Genomic DNA, 15,620 nt, shown 5'->3' with positions numbered 1-15,620 from the left:
AAAGGATGTCTCCTTCACAGGTTGAGCACCTGAGAAGGAGAAAAAAAGATGTGTAATTGCTAAGCACTTCTATTATATACCTCCCAAAGTATAAAGGTGGTGACCACACTGGGAACATAAGCCAGATCAGTTTCATGATCAATGATTCTATTGTATTACAAGTCATTGCCATAAAGTACAATGAGACAAAAACCTTAGCCCAAGCCCCACACTTGAAAAGCACTTAATACAGCAAATACCGGATGGAAGTAAGATACGATATACTGAAACTGTGAGATCAAGAGGAACAACCTTGAGAGCCAATAAATCAGCATTGTGATGAGTGACTATCAATCCGGTCAGATCTGTTGTTATCTCAACCCCTTGTGCCCCACGTTGGGTGCCAAAAGAGAACTGTCGTGGCTTAAACCCTAGCCAAACAGCTTGTTCACTCACTCCCAGTGAGTGGTGCCGGGCTGACAGGAATCGAGGCCCCCCCCCCCCGCCCCGGGGCTCTCCCCTTCCCCACTCCCAGAGGAACAGGGAGGAGGATCAAAAGGGTGGAACTCCCATGGGTTGAGACAAGAACAGTCCAGCAACCAATGTACAACACAAATTACCACCGCTACCACCAACGACAACAATGATAAGAGAAAATAACAAGGGAAGAGAATACAATACCACCGGCCAAGAAACGAGTCTGACCCAGAAGCCTGTGTCCTTCCAGGTAACTCCCAGTTGCCCCCCACCCCGGGCATGACGTGCTGTGGTATGGAATACCTCTTTGGCTAGCCTGGGTCAGGCGCCCCGTCTCTGCTTCCTCCCAGCTTCCCCTCCTCCCTGGCAGAGCATGAGCCTCACAAAGTCCTTGGTCAGGGTAAACATCACTTAGCAACAACTGAAAACATCGGTATTACCAGCACTGTTCCCAGGCTGGAAGTGAAAACACAGCACTGCACCAGCTACCACGAAGGAGAAATATTGACTGCTACTGCTGAACCCAGGACAATGAAGAATTAAAGAATGTCTGAATTCAAAAGCAGACCACAGATTGTTGCAACCACATATAGTCATTAACTAGTTTATTAGCACTGGCTTTGAAACAATTATACTCAGGTACTTAAACACAGCTTATTTCATGTTTATTTGACATATTACTGTATATTACATAACGCACTGAATATCCAGTAAATAAATAATAAAACCAAAGTGCAGATTAAAGTAGCAAGGTCAATTTTAGGTTATCAGGAATGTCAAAATTACATTAGCAGTATAAGGGCAGCAAGTTATAAATGACTAATATTTAACATGTCATCTTATCGCTGCTGTATGCATGCTAGCATAAATAATCCCTCTGAGAACTGTGTATAGTTATCTACAGAAGACTGTCCTTCCCTTCCATTACAGTTCCATGGTCTTTTTATTTCTTACCTTTCAGGCCTGATCCTGCAGTCCTTACTCAGCAAAACTTCCAAGGCAATCTGTCAGGTTAGTTTCTTACTTGTTACTTTTTCTTTAAGCTACGTAAAGCCCATTGGCTTTCCCAAAACATCTGAATAGTAAATGATTAGAGTTTAAATTTCTAAAAATTTGGAAATTCTAAAAATATTTGTAACAGAAAATACTGTAATTAAGTACAGACCTAAGAGTATTAGGACCAAATCCAGAAACAGATCTAGGCAGAAGCCGTGGGAACTGTCAGGACAGCAAGGTTGGCATCTTGTGAGTTAGGCACTTTCCTGATTAGCCAGCCACTTTTAAGATCACAGTTTTGGATGTAGACATCTTAAGTCTCCTTAAATACTGTTTTGAGCACCTGCATCCTTTTTTTTTTGGATCTGGCCTTTTTTTATATTTGCATACATGAAGTACCACATTAACATTATGCACAGACAATAAGAGAAAAAAAGTGACCCTAAAGTAAATCAGAATGATAATACAACATGATATCACAGCCATGTCTAGAAGAAGCTATTGTTTTTTTCTGTGCTTGGGTTGGGCACATTTGTTTTAACAGCTTTTAACACTGTATCCCATTTACTATTCTTGTGTTCTAACTGCCTTTTCCTAAACTTGTGCTGAAACAAATCATTGCTGTCTTCATCCTCCGCCTCTGACACTATCTCCATTTTTTGGATAATTAGTTTAATGAGGTCATGTTGCTTTTCCAACAGTGTTGATATATCTTTGAGCCTAAAAAAAAAAAAAAAAGGAAAAAGAAAATAGAAAAAAATATGCATACAGCTTACAACAGGCTTTGTCATTTGGAAAAAAATTTAAATCATTAAAATTACTGATGCAAAAGACTTGCTAAATTCCATGGTTTGCCTACATCTGTAGAGTGCATTTTCACTCTCCTTCAATTCTTGTTGAGTACTTAATCCAAAAAAATACTTAATCAGAATCTATGCAGCAAGACAAAGATTTAATAGATTTAAAGAAAAAAGGGGGGGTGGGGGGTGTGGTGGAATAAAAAGAGAGAGAAAAAGAACAGGGGAGAATGAGACAGAGGGAGAAAGAATAGATTTCCCCAGCTTTTCTGAAGTGATTCTTAACGGATATATTGGTAAGATGAATAAGAAAATAAGTACAGAGAATTCCTTCCCCAGCTTTTCGAAACAGATGATCTGTTCAAAGATGAACCAGGACACCAACCCATTTTTGGGGAAACAATCTGAGGCAGATTTACCATCGGACCAGTGGAAAGATTGTGTGTATTTGCAAACCAATTGGAACTACATCAATTGTGAGTTTAAAATAACCCTTGAAAACCTCCATACACAAACTTTTAATTCTGAAATGAAAATGCATTTTCCACATTAATTCAGTTTACTTTAATGAACAAACAAGCCTGTCATCTTTCTCTGCCATGGGATAAAAATATTTCTCTACCGCACAAGTATTTTGAAGGTAAATACATTGCAGAATACAAAATACTAAGTTACCATAGTGTGAAAGCTTACTTAAAGACACTAGATACACTGAATTTTACTTTTTTAGGTACAGTATGGACCTTTTGAACACTTTAAAAAATAGCACTATATTTGTAATCTTGTTTATTTTTACAGCAGTAAAATAACACAATAAATACCTGTATTTCTGCTTCAGAACTTCCAGTTCTAATGTTGTGTCAGTGCTCTGTGCATCTGTGGTAGAGTCCTCACACCCAAAGCAATACTGGAACACACTCTAAAGAAAACATGGAACCAAACTGAAATCAGACAATATAGTCTGACAATAAATTAAAAATCCCAAATAAGTGAATGGTTAACAGTCTCCACACAATGTTAAAGTCAAAAAGTAGGCTTCAGCTATGAAATTATTTTTTGTATATTAAACATCTGTTTTCCAAAATTTGTTTAATCAGAAAATTTGTCTACCAACAACAGCTGAAATCAAAAGTAAACAAATAAAAGAAGAAATGCCAAAAGGAAGTAACTCTGTTTTCTGTCTGAATAACTTTGGTAGCTTGTCTTGCTTAATAAAGTCACAGATCACTGAGAATTCAAACACTAATTATATCTGAATAAGTTAGGACGCACTAAAACTGATTTATCGTTTTCACTGACAATAGTTAAGGTCTTATCATGATTCCACTGATGTCAGTTAATGATTGAGACTTATTAAGGCAATGTTCTTAGCAATCTGTGCACAAAGTTAAGTCAATTTTATCACATTTTAGTAAGAATTCTTTACTCTAAAATTCACCATCTTACCATAAATCCACAGTATCTTGGTCTGTTCGGATATACAGTAATTGATTCCTGGTCCACCCGACTTAAGAACCAAAATGGTAGCTTCTTCTCTAAGTTGGTGTGAAGATTAACCTAAATGTATTTTTGCATTTAAAATATGTTCTCTTAAGATAAAGACATATTATCACGTGAAAATAACCATCATGTCATTATATTCAAATCACTATTATTAGATGTCAAGTCTCAGAGTATCTATGCTATATTGCAACAGTCCAGCTCAGATACTAAAATCATCTAGTCATAGCAGTATTGATTATCTTAACAGAATTAATTATTATACATAGATGTGCACTCTTATAACTAAACTGGTTTCAAAACTTCTGTGCAATGGCTCAAATAGCTCCTTAGTACACTGTGGGTCACAGTATAGAATTATAAGGCAGAAACAGTCAAGACAAAAGGCCTATTATAGCCACAGGTTTTAAGACCAAATCATAATGGGAGAGTAATCTTTCTCTCTTTAATTGTGCTATATCCTTTTACTAGATTAGGACAGTCAGTATAGATTAAGATGCCAGTGGAATGTCTGTGAGAAAAGTCTTCCCCTGGGTAGAAACAAATATGTTACATGAGTGCTTGTTCAGGAGATGCTACCAAATTGGTACAGAAATACAGATCATATGCATCTAGAAGAACAGGCTGTATAGTATAAGCCTATTGCAGACAACCATAATTCTGTTAAACATACAGAGCATTAATAGTAATGATTTCATAGTCCTATCTGAAATTGCAAGACAACATCCTTCCTGAGCACTCTGATGGCAAAGGAATATAAATCAATTAATTAAATAAGTGGTGTTCTAACAATATATGCTTCTCATAGTTAGTGCTTCTGTGGTATACTACTTACCTGCATTGCAATCCTTTTGAGTGCAGCATATTTCTGTACTTCAGCTATGTCCCCAACAGCCAAACCAATCTAAAAATGCCAAGAAAGATATAATTATCTATTTTTATTGTAGTCTGTGATTTCAATTATATTTCTTATTCATATTTAAATCCAAAATGACTCTAAAGTTAAATTTATTTTATTTCACTTGAATTTGGAAACACACCCCTTACGTGCATATTTAGGAAATCCATATCAAGAAATGTAGATAGCTTTTTAATGCCAACTATCCATCTTCCAGTAAGGCACTAAAGAGCTACTTCAAAGATTTGTCTAGAGTAACATCTCTTTTTTTTTATTCTTCAATACTGGTGCTATGTAAAAAATTTATTGACTTCTTCATTGGATAGAATCGTGGCAGCAACAAACAACTTAACTTAAAAAAAGGAATTGTTTGATTTTTATTGCTCAGCTCATATAAAAACTTGATTTCCTAAAAAAAAAAAAATAACAAAATTGATGTTGAATGGAACATGGCTGAAAATGTATTACATGTTTTCCTCCTTCATCTCCATTACCATGTTTTAGGCTTCTTTTTGTCCAGGTCAAGCTTATTAGTTAGCTTTAATACTACTGTTGACTATTGCTTTGTGTTCAGTAAAGATCTGGAGTTTGGCTTCTTAATAAAAAAATATATTGCAAGCTCTAGGTTATAATTCAGCAAGAGATGATTGAAGAAAAATCATTGTTCACTAATTTTCTTTATCAAGACCTCATAATAACACATTGCCGCTCCAATTCAAATTCCATCATGGTTACTACCTGAAGATAGGCAACATAACCCTGCAATGGTTAACTGTGGAAAAATAAAACAGTAAACTGGAGGCAAAAGGAGTCCAGGGAAAGGCAACTTTTTAATATGTTACTAAAAATATCCATTTGTTACATAGTAAATGAATGTCACGTATCAGCACTACAGTATATGCTATGTTTAGCTATATGCTAAAACTGTATAAACCTGTGCTTAACCACTTCTATATATTAATAAATAGTTTACTTACTAGCAAGTTCATAAGAAGGATTGGAATAAGCAAGGTAAATATAATGAGAACTGTGTAACTCAGGAAAGGATATGGCAATTCACTGCTTAGTAATGGATCAAGGAATGCATCATGGTAATTAATGTCTCCCAGCATCATTGCAAATGTCTTCATTACAGAAAGCAGAGGTGTGCTATACGTTTGCTGCAAAAAGAAGTATCAAAATCAAGAAAAAACATGGACTTATGAAATCTGTAAATAACCTCTTGAGATTCTTTAGTAAAAATTAATATTTATAATAATAACAAATTAATTATGCCATTTAACTAACCTGTGAACCCAAAAGGACAAAGAAACTTAGTCCAAAGGCCAATATCAGGAAAAAGAAAACGACAGCAATCCGTATCAACGTCCTCAAAATTTCCCAGAACATCACAACATAGATACCATAGTTTTCAAATCTAAATGATAAGTAAACAGAAAAAATACAGAATCATAGAATTGTTTAGGTTGAAAAAGACCTTTAATATCATTGGGTCCAACCATTAACCTGGCATTCCAGATAGTTTAGTCCACCACTAAACTATTAAATACTGAAGGTAGAATCCTTTGCAGTTACTTAAGGCATAAGAAATGTCATTTTTCATGTGTGAAAAGAGACATTTTGCCTCTCTGAGACATTTTCAGATGGTACAAATGTCTTGTACTTTCACATCCAAAACAATGCAAGTGGTCTTATTTACAGCAAGCCTAAACCACATAATCTTATATTTTAATGGACCAGAGCAGAAGTTCTTCAAGATACTATTTTTTGTGGGCAACATGTACTCTCTCTATAGCCACAGACCGTACAATATTCTACAACTGTTGCACTTGGAATGCTAACAAACATTAGAAAATTATCCCTTTTTTTTTGCTGCTTTTTGAAGCAAATTAGCAACCAGAACAAAGGACAACTGGCATCAAGACCTATCTACCGGCCACATGCCTGATATAAAAAGATTTTTCTTTTTATGGCACTATGAAGTATGGAAAACAAGCAAACAAAAAGAAACACACTTCTCAGGAAGAGAGGGGGAGCAGTATAATTTTAAGACATCGGTGTTTCCAACAACAGTCTGTCATCTGGCAAACTCTCCCACTCTTGGCTTACACAAAAGCTATACCTCAGAACACGAATTGTCATAAAGCAGATTAAGCTACTTTTTCCCCCAAACCTGAACTTGGGAATTTGTATCCTCTGCTAGATTCAGAGACCAGATGAATGGTTTTTGCTACAACAGTAGCCACTGAGAAAATCCCCCCACAGGATTTTCCCCCTGAAATATTATGTGCAAGGCTGAAAAGACCTATTTGGAAGTAAAGTAAACCTATTTATCAGGTACTTATTAGGCAAAAGCCATTGAAGTCAAGGGAGCTACAGGTTGCTTTGAGAAGAGATGGCCTGAATGAGTTAGAAAAATGATGTGTACTACTGCTATACAAATGAAGAATATGCAGGCCAGGGAAGCATTTCATCTAGCAGAAGAAGGGATGTTGGTCAATCATGAATGTATTTTTTACTATTTAGGTTCAATCCCCATTTTGCATACAGTACACAGCAGGGAGGACACGCCCATTCATAAGTCATCTAAGGTCAGGCATGTGTAGGACAAGGTTTGCCAGCAGAGGCAGTATCATAAAGATTCTCACTCTGACATTAACTCTCTTCACAAAACTTGTCCTCAAACATTCCAACTACAGTAAAATGATCCTGAAATTAATCAGCAAATGATGTGTTTGTCTGTCAGGCCTCATGGGGGTGATTAGTACATATATACACTAAAAATCAGAAGAGCATATATGCACTGTTGTCACATACTGTCATCCTTATTATCTGAAGAGCTCCAAATCAGCACATTTTTGCAGATCAGTCGCACCTCATCTTTGTGCAAGGCATTTATGCTCAGAAACAAAGATGTTTAATTTATTAGTCTTAAGCACCAGATACAATTTTTCTCTCCACCCAGCTCTCCTGCTGCCTATAACTCTTGGGCACTACTGTACCAGTGACGTTGTTAAGATCATTAGCAAGAAATAGACCTTGTGTCAACTAAAGAAATAATTTCCTCCTTTGTAATTCTTTTAATGAACAATATGGTGTAGAAAATTAGGGTGTGCCATTTAATCTGTGAAATGATAAAGGAATTTATCTTCTCCCAGGTATTATAAAAACAGACTTCCTTTGGCCTCTTGTAACTCACATCCTTTTTTTTTTTTAAAGGAAAAGTCATTACAGAATAATGAAACATATTTTTAAAAAGACATATGTGGTGGCTTTGCTTAACATTAAAATAATTCTTCTTGTTTCCTCAGTTGCCAAAATACATGCTATTATTCTCCATATGTAAAGCACTGAAAACTACCTTACAGTGTTGTAGATCAAAAAGTTTCCTATGGTAATTAAAAAATTCCTAACTTGGAAACTTGCATAGGTTGAAAAAAACTCACAAAATATATGGCTATCACACTCAATCATTCATGGTTTAGGGTGTGAAAAATATCTGAAAATATTTAAAGTATTTTATTGTAAATTGTTAAAAACTTTTACCGTTGAAGGTAAAGCAAGAAGTTCATCCAAGACAAATATACAGCAATTGCTCCACATTCCCACTGCAAATGAGCTGGTGTATTAATAAATAAAGAAGACACAAAAATTATGCTTGTCGTATAAATTGTCCAGTCCAGTAGATTGGAGTAATCCAACAAATATTTCAGTTTCTAGGATTTAAGAGAGATAGACAGATACATACTTAAAAGTCATGCACCTTTAAACAACTGAACTCACTACACTATTCAAATCCTCTTCTCCTTTTTAATCTTTTATAAATTGGAATTTCCCTTTTTAAAAGGGAAAAAAAAATATTTCAGTATTACACAAACTGCTATGCAAACACACTGTCTGATTAATTCTATTTCTCTAAGTATTTACCTGCTGAATCAGCTGAAATATTTCTTTGCAGATTCCCAGTAAACTCATAATTAAAACTAAACACATACACACCCTTGTGAAGTATGAGTTCTGAAACAAAAATCAGAGAACAAACCAAATTAGAAAGTATTAAATTAATGCTTTTTTTCAGCTCTACCTACTACATAAACATTACATTTGTTAGGTTACTTCATATAAACTTATTACTATCTAAAGTCTGTTTTACTAACATTTGTTGTGAAATCCATGTCATGTATATTGTATTTAAATAATTCAAACCAAGTATGAAAGTTTGAGGATTTCCATGATAAACAGTTTCTGCACACTCCATTCCAATTGCTAGGTCATTAGGACATTGCCTCCTCCAGTGCATGACATTTCATATACACCAATGTTGCTCTAGACGCTCAGCCAGCACCTTGATGGATGCTGTTCAGTTCACCACTTCTCTACCAGCTGGCATCATTACTCATTGGAAGACAGGACACCCACTTCCAACTAGACAGACTAGGGTCAACATAGACGCCCTCTGGAAGCTATCAGGAGAACTGGCTATCCTGGGTTTGGAGAAGGCTGAGGTTCTTAATGACTTCTTTGCTTCGGTCTTCACTGGCAAAGGCTCTGACCACACCACCCAAGTCTTGGAAGGCAGATGCAGGGACTGTGAGAATGAAGACCCTAGGCCCACTGTAGGATAGGATCTGGTTCGAGACCATCTTGAGAATCTGAATGTACACAAGTCCATGGGACCTGATGAAATCCATCTGTGGGTCCTGAAGGAGCTGGCAAATGAAGTTGCTAAGCCCCTGTCCATCATATTTAAAAAATTGTGGCAGTCGGGTGAAGTTCCCGAAGAGTGGAAAAAAGGAAATATAACCCCCATTTTCAAGATGGGGAAAATGGATGACCCGGGGAATTACAGACCAGTCAGTCTCACCTCTGTGCCTGGCAAAATCTTGGAGCAGATTCTCCTGGAAGGCATGCTAAGGCACATGAAAAACAGCAAGGTGCTTGGTGACAGCCAGCATGGCTTCACTGAGGGGAAATCCTGCCTGACCAATTTGGTGGCCTTCTGTGATGGAGCTACAGAACTGACGAACAGGGGTAGAGCAGTTGATGTCATCTACCTGGACTTGTGCAAAGTGTTCGGCGCTGTCCCACAGAACATCCTTGTCTCTAAATTGGAGCGACATCAATTTGATGGATGGACCAGTTGGTGGATAAAGAACTGGTGGGATGGCTGTTCAGCTTGGAGAAGAGAAGGCTGCATGGATACCTCATAGCAGCCTTCCAGTATCTAAAGGGGGCCTACAAGGATGCTGGAGAGGGACTCTTCACTAGGGACTGTAGTGGTAGGACAAGGCGTAATGGGTTCAAACTTAAACAGGGGAAGTTTAGATTGGATATAAGGAAGAAGTTCGTTAGGGTGGTGAGGCACTGGAATGGGTTGCCCACAGAAGTTGTGAATGCTCCATCCCTGGCGGTGTTCAAGACCAGGTTGGACAGAGCCTTGGGTGACATGGTTTCTTGTGAGGTGTCCCTGCCCACGGAGGGGGGTTGGAACTAGATGATCTTAAGGCCCTTTCCAACCCTAACTATTCTATGATTCCATGACTCTAACTGTTCTTCTTCCATTCAGTCTTGGATGATTTGAGGACCAGAGTCTGTCTGAGTTATCCCTCTCTATTCTGTAGGCAACTGCTGTCTTTCTCCCATCACCCACCAGGAAGATGAGTTAGTGGAGACGAATTCTTCCAATTCTACTCATTCTGGCTTACAAATCTTTGAGAATCCCAGATTTACTGGGATGGGTGTGTGATTTTTTTCATATATCAGGGTATCCTCGTGAATCTTCTATATCCCTTGAGTTTATTTTCATATTTCTACTAGCACATCCTTTTTGAGTTCTTATTTCAGTTCTATGCCTTCTATCTCCCCAAAAGAACTCCATTTAGTAATAAAAATCATGATTTTGAAATTAATCATTTGAAGAGTTCACCACACAACAAGACCTTGTCTCCATTAAGACCAGCATGTTACCATTTCAGGTCTAATGACACAGGTGTCTCAGGATACATACTTCATGCCATGGAGACAGAGCTCTGACTCTCCTGTGCTTCACATGAACACATGAGTGTAATGTTATGTATGAGCTGTACTCACAGGTTCAATAAACAGCAGAACTTGCAGTTCCTTCTCTGGAAGTCTAGTAAAATGTTCAGCTTTGGGGCAATACAGTTTTCTTAAAAAAGAGAATACTGCTTACTTTAACTGCAGTAAGGAAACCCTTATGAAAAAAGGGCATCCACTAGTCACACCAATACATTTCTTTTCTAAATCCCCATTCTCCTGTAGCGGTGGAACTGACAAGTTTACCTTCTTTGGTTCATTATGCTGTCCAATTATTCCAGTTCTAGCTTCTGAAAAAAAGTTTGAGCTTTGTCTCTTAGCAGCCCTAAAGTATACATGGAGGGCAGTTTTATCCTGAGACAGGGTTCATCCTTGCTTGCTTTCCTTAAGACCCCAACTAAAGCATGATTTAGGGGAAGTTTAGATTGGATATAAGAAGGAAAGTCTTTCCTGTTAGGGTGGTGAGGCACTGGTATGGGTTGCCCAGGGAGGCTGTGAATGCTCCATCCCTGGCAGTGTTCAAGACCAGGTTGGACGAGGCCTTGGGTGATATGATTTAGCGCAAGGTGTCCCTGCCCACGGAGGGGGGTTGGAACTAGATGATCTTAAGGTCCTTTCCAACCCTAACTATTCTATGATTCTATGATTTCCATCCTATGCATATCATGAACAAGATCAATATTCATAAATTACTAGAGTAGAGCCACACTTACCGCAGTGTGACTTTGCTACCTAAGAAAGTTTTTCACTTTGAGATACTGTAATTCCAAAATGGGTATATATCATTGACATTCTGGCACAACACATTTTTTTTAAATTTTTATTCTTTTACATTTATGAACAGGGATTATAGAAAATAACCATTATACTTAAAAACCCTTCAGAGAATTTTCCATCCATGTATGACTCATTTCTGCTGTCACATTGGTCACTACTGTTGTACATGAGGTACCTATATACAGACTGGTAGAAATTGTTCTGTCTTAGCCTCATACTTTATAAGCTTAGTGAAGAAAAATACTGGGCCTGCAAGGGAAAGTAATACATAATATGGGCAAAGAAAGATATATTTGAATACTCAAAAGCACTTTATTAATGACTGCTCTTTCTAGGTCAAATTTTAAATGTGCAATATCCAGTTATTTGGGTTGAAAATTAAATGGACATAGGAAACTAAAGAATCCACTGGATTCTGTCTTTTCAAAATTAAGTACATGTTAATCCTTTTTCTTCCACGTTACAGAAAGATTCACATTAGGGAAGACTTTGAAGTAACCATGTACCAGATGAAAAATTTTCAGAAAAGACTAAAAATAAGAAATAAGAACTGAAAATTATCTACAGAAGTTGCCACTTATAAAGATATACTTCAGTTCTATTCCTTAGAGTTGCTAAATCGTAATTCTAGAAATTATTTAAATAATCATACCTTTTTGCAACAAAAATTCTAACCATATTGTAGCTAGCAAGAAAACTCGGTACCTCATATTCTAATGGCCTTGCTTCATAGATATCTGTTCCATTCAAAGGTCTTCCTGGCTGTATGTGAGTGACCAGAAGAGTCAGTGGGATGAGACCGAGAGAATATATGCCTAAATTCATTAGATGTGCTCGAAACCCATAGGCCATCCTTGAAAGTGAGAACATTAAAGTTACAACACTTTATAAGTTTAGAAGAGCATGCATTCAAATGTAACAGCCAACAATGTTTTCAAGATGAAGAAATAAACATTTTTAAAAATGTCCTTTTGTGATGAATGTGTTTATTAAGCTTTACGTGGACAGAAGTGTATTTGCCTTCCTGAAATACTGTTCCTTTCTTTTTAAGTCACCGATCCTCCTATATATTTTTGTAATAAATTGGAAACACCAATAGTGGTTATCTTTGCTGTAAATATGAAAGAATCATTACTAAATGTTAAGCTACATTTTATATTATAGTCATCAGCATATTCTAATTATGCTCATGAGAGTTTATGTAGAAAAGATACTCATTTCAGTTAACGCTATAGATATGTACATCTCAGTAAATAACTTCCAGGCACAATAACCTCCATCCTGACATGCAACATGATATTTATGTACATTAAAATACACCTACCATTTCATAAGCAAATATTCTTTACACACGGGATGACTGAGCAGCTCCATGCGATTGTGACGTACCATGGCCTACAAAACAAGAAAGCAGAAGGATCAAGCTTATCTCATCTAGCTAGCTAAGTAAAAGTCATTACAAAACTGGGTAAGTCACCTTCTTTCCTTGAATATTAGCCTAATGAAAATTAAAATGCCTGTAAGATATTGCAAAGTTCATTTGTTTATGCACACTGTTCCCAAGCTTTTACTATTTTGCCTTCTCTGTCTGCTGAGGCATCCAGCTTCTTTCCTGCTGCTCTGTTAGTCTATTTGGAGCTGCAAAAAGTTGTACAGACTATTGCCAACTATAACTCTGAGATTACCAAGCTTTTCTAGTTACATTTAATGAGAAAATATCTATTTATTATTAGACAGTATACCAAGTCTAATTGCTAACGGGAAGCCCAAAAAGTCATCAAATTAAGCCAGAAATTCTGTTCGGTAAACATTTTCTGACAAAGAATGAGAGGACAGACTGGCTATGTTTGTTTTAAGCACAGAAAGTATTTTGTAATTAGCATGTGAAAAAACAAGTTTTGTCAGATTTTCAATGCCTTACATTCCAGTAGATGTTCACTACAATGACTGGAGTATGGTTTTCTTTGATGTATTATTACCTGCATGTACAGCATGTTCCTTTGAAACATTCACAGTTGTTTAAATAAACTAAGAATTTTTGTGTAAACCTAAAGGAAATGTTATTTTTAACTTAGACTGTAAGAACTTTTGCCCATATTTCATTCCAATATACTTTAAATATACAGAGTTATAAACTTTAGAGAAGAAATATTATTATAAAAAATTCAAACCTCTTGATTTTATCTAGAGCACAAAAGCATGGAATTATGTCAAGTAAAATACAGAACTTACGTTTAGAGTGGTAAGTGGTTCATAGAAAATGTCTTCATCATCCTTTAGTTTCTTGTTAAGTGTCAAGGGACACTGAAGATATCGGAAGTTATATTCAATCTGAAAAATAAACACACAATAGCATTTAAATGAAACTGATCATCTAAGACTGAGCTAATGTGTTTAATTTTAGAAAGGTTATCCTTTAGAAACAAAAAAGTCATATTGAGTCAAAGTAATTAGAATACTGATGCATACTGATGATTGCTAGCTAGTTTGCCAGTGAGCACGTGCCATAAAGGTACACATCTGTGCCTGGAAGATTAAACACCCATTTTGAATTGTAAAATAAACAGTTCTCCTTAAATTATTAGTTTAAAAAGGTCATTCTCATAACTGCAATTTGTTTTACTGTTGACTTTGAAGAAAAGCTTGTATTTAAAAGTTATATGACTTTGATTACACAATATAAAGAATATGTAGAGTAGTAGAAAATTTGCATGTTTCCTGTTACTAATGTAGACACAATTCAACATAATCATTGATAAGATTGACAACATGGTTTCAAAGGTAACATAGCTATAGAGTGAAAGCAATCTACTAAAGATTTTAGTCAAGAATTTACGAAAAAAAGAAACATGAAAATTATTGATGACAACTGTACTACTTATGATAGACATGCTTTGGATATGCATAAATAGATCTTATGTCTTCTATCAATCACTTTTATTTTGAAATATCCACAACCTCTGATACTCAGCTTGATTGCAAGAATTAACACAGCAAAGATAAAGACTAGAGATTGCTCAAGCTTAATGCTGTACTTGTTAAAATGCATAAGCATGAAGATTACAGAAATTGAACTTCAAAGCCATTTACAGACCAAAATACAAATTTAGATCAGTCACATGCATTTTCTGTTAAGATCTGATTAACCTACAAGTGTGCCTCTTCATATGAACTTGACACAACTACTAAACTACACATACTGAGTGCTTCCTAAACTCACAACTACTAAACTACACATACTGAGTTCTTCCTAAACTTTCAAGTAAAAAATGTGTTAATTTCAGTGTCACAGAGTCAGCAAAGAGAATTAGATCAGTGGCTTGCTGAGAATCAAAAAGAGACTCATAGCTGAAGATTGCTAATACCCGATGAAGTTATTTTTAAAAGTTACCCTAATACTGAGGAGTTTCAAATTCAAGCACAGATTCAAATACAGTTATTGGTGAATAACTACTGAATTATTCATAAATCAAGTTAAAATATTGACTGATTTCAATTTACCAAGCACAGAACTATAGCTGCAACAATAGAAAATATTTAAGAGGACTTTTAATCTAGTCCAGTATTGGTACCTAAAAGCCAAGCTGATGATTTTCTAACTTTATTATTATCCAGATAATATACCACTGCTAACATGCAGCCAGGCACACTGTGGCATATTCCAACCTAAGACCATAAAATGTACTGTCTTCATAAATATTTTTCATCCACTTACATAGAAGTCTCGACTTGTCTTTTCCTCTGAAGACTCAATTATGCAGTTGTCCAAAACCAGCTTCACAGATGAATAGAAAAGTGAATTAAGGTGATACAGATATTCATAAGAAAGAATATGTTTCTACCTGAAGAAAATGACCTTCAAATACAGCAATCAAATACACAGAAGTGATGATTCAGTCAGATTTTATGCTGTATGTTTTGAAGACATAAACATCCATGTAGGAGTTACATAATGAAACTATGAAGTTTACAAGACTACATGCTACTTTACAAGTGTCAAATGTGTTTATTAATATATGCATACCAAGTCACTTGCTATTTTACTAAAAAGCATTTCTGTAGCATCATTTAACAATTAGCTCAGAAAGTAAAAATATCTCAAATCATTTTGAACCCAGTTATCTTCTGACTTTCATTAG

The 15,620-nt window shown here is 36.0% G+C and overlaps 1 protein-coding gene across 1 annotated transcript in view; it reads right to left on the bottom strand.

The window, feature by feature from the left end:
• Window positions 1-1,108: 1,108 nt before the first annotated feature.
• Window positions 1,109-15,620, bottom strand: part of TRPA1 (transient receptor potential cation channel subfamily A member 1) — a 35,597-nt gene continuing 21,085 nt past the window's right edge. Inside the window, exons 16-27 of the mRNA XM_061448294.1 lie at window positions 15,197-15,256; window positions 13,714-13,812; window positions 12,806-12,876; window positions 12,187-12,334; window positions 8,575-8,664; window positions 8,194-8,363; window positions 5,935-6,064; window positions 5,625-5,807; window positions 4,585-4,653; window positions 3,696-3,806; window positions 3,071-3,168; window positions 1,109-2,172 (exon numbers count right to left, since the gene is read on the bottom strand). Of these exons, the coding sequence (XP_061304278.1) occupies window positions 1,941-2,172; window positions 3,071-3,168; window positions 3,696-3,806; window positions 4,585-4,653; window positions 5,625-5,807; window positions 5,935-6,064; window positions 8,194-8,363; window positions 8,575-8,664; window positions 12,187-12,334; window positions 12,806-12,876; window positions 13,714-13,812; window positions 15,197-15,256 (1,461 nt within the window). The 3' untranslated portion in view covers window positions 1,109-1,940. The remainder of the gene's footprint in view (window positions 2,173-3,070; window positions 3,169-3,695; window positions 3,807-4,584; window positions 4,654-5,624; window positions 5,808-5,934; window positions 6,065-8,193; window positions 8,364-8,574; window positions 8,665-12,186; window positions 12,335-12,805; window positions 12,877-13,713; window positions 13,813-15,196; window positions 15,257-15,620) is intronic.

This window comes from Pezoporus flaviventris, unplaced genomic scaffold (genome assembly GCF_033815535.1).
Source record: "Pezoporus flaviventris isolate CSIRO_AGI_PZ_B2104156 unplaced genomic scaffold, CSIRO_AGI_Pfla_v1 ptg000007l, whole genome shotgun sequence".
Taxonomy (NCBI): Eukaryota; Metazoa; Chordata; class Aves; order Psittaciformes; family Psittacidae; genus Pezoporus; species Pezoporus flaviventris.
This window is presented reverse-complemented; position numbering and strand designations above follow the sequence as displayed.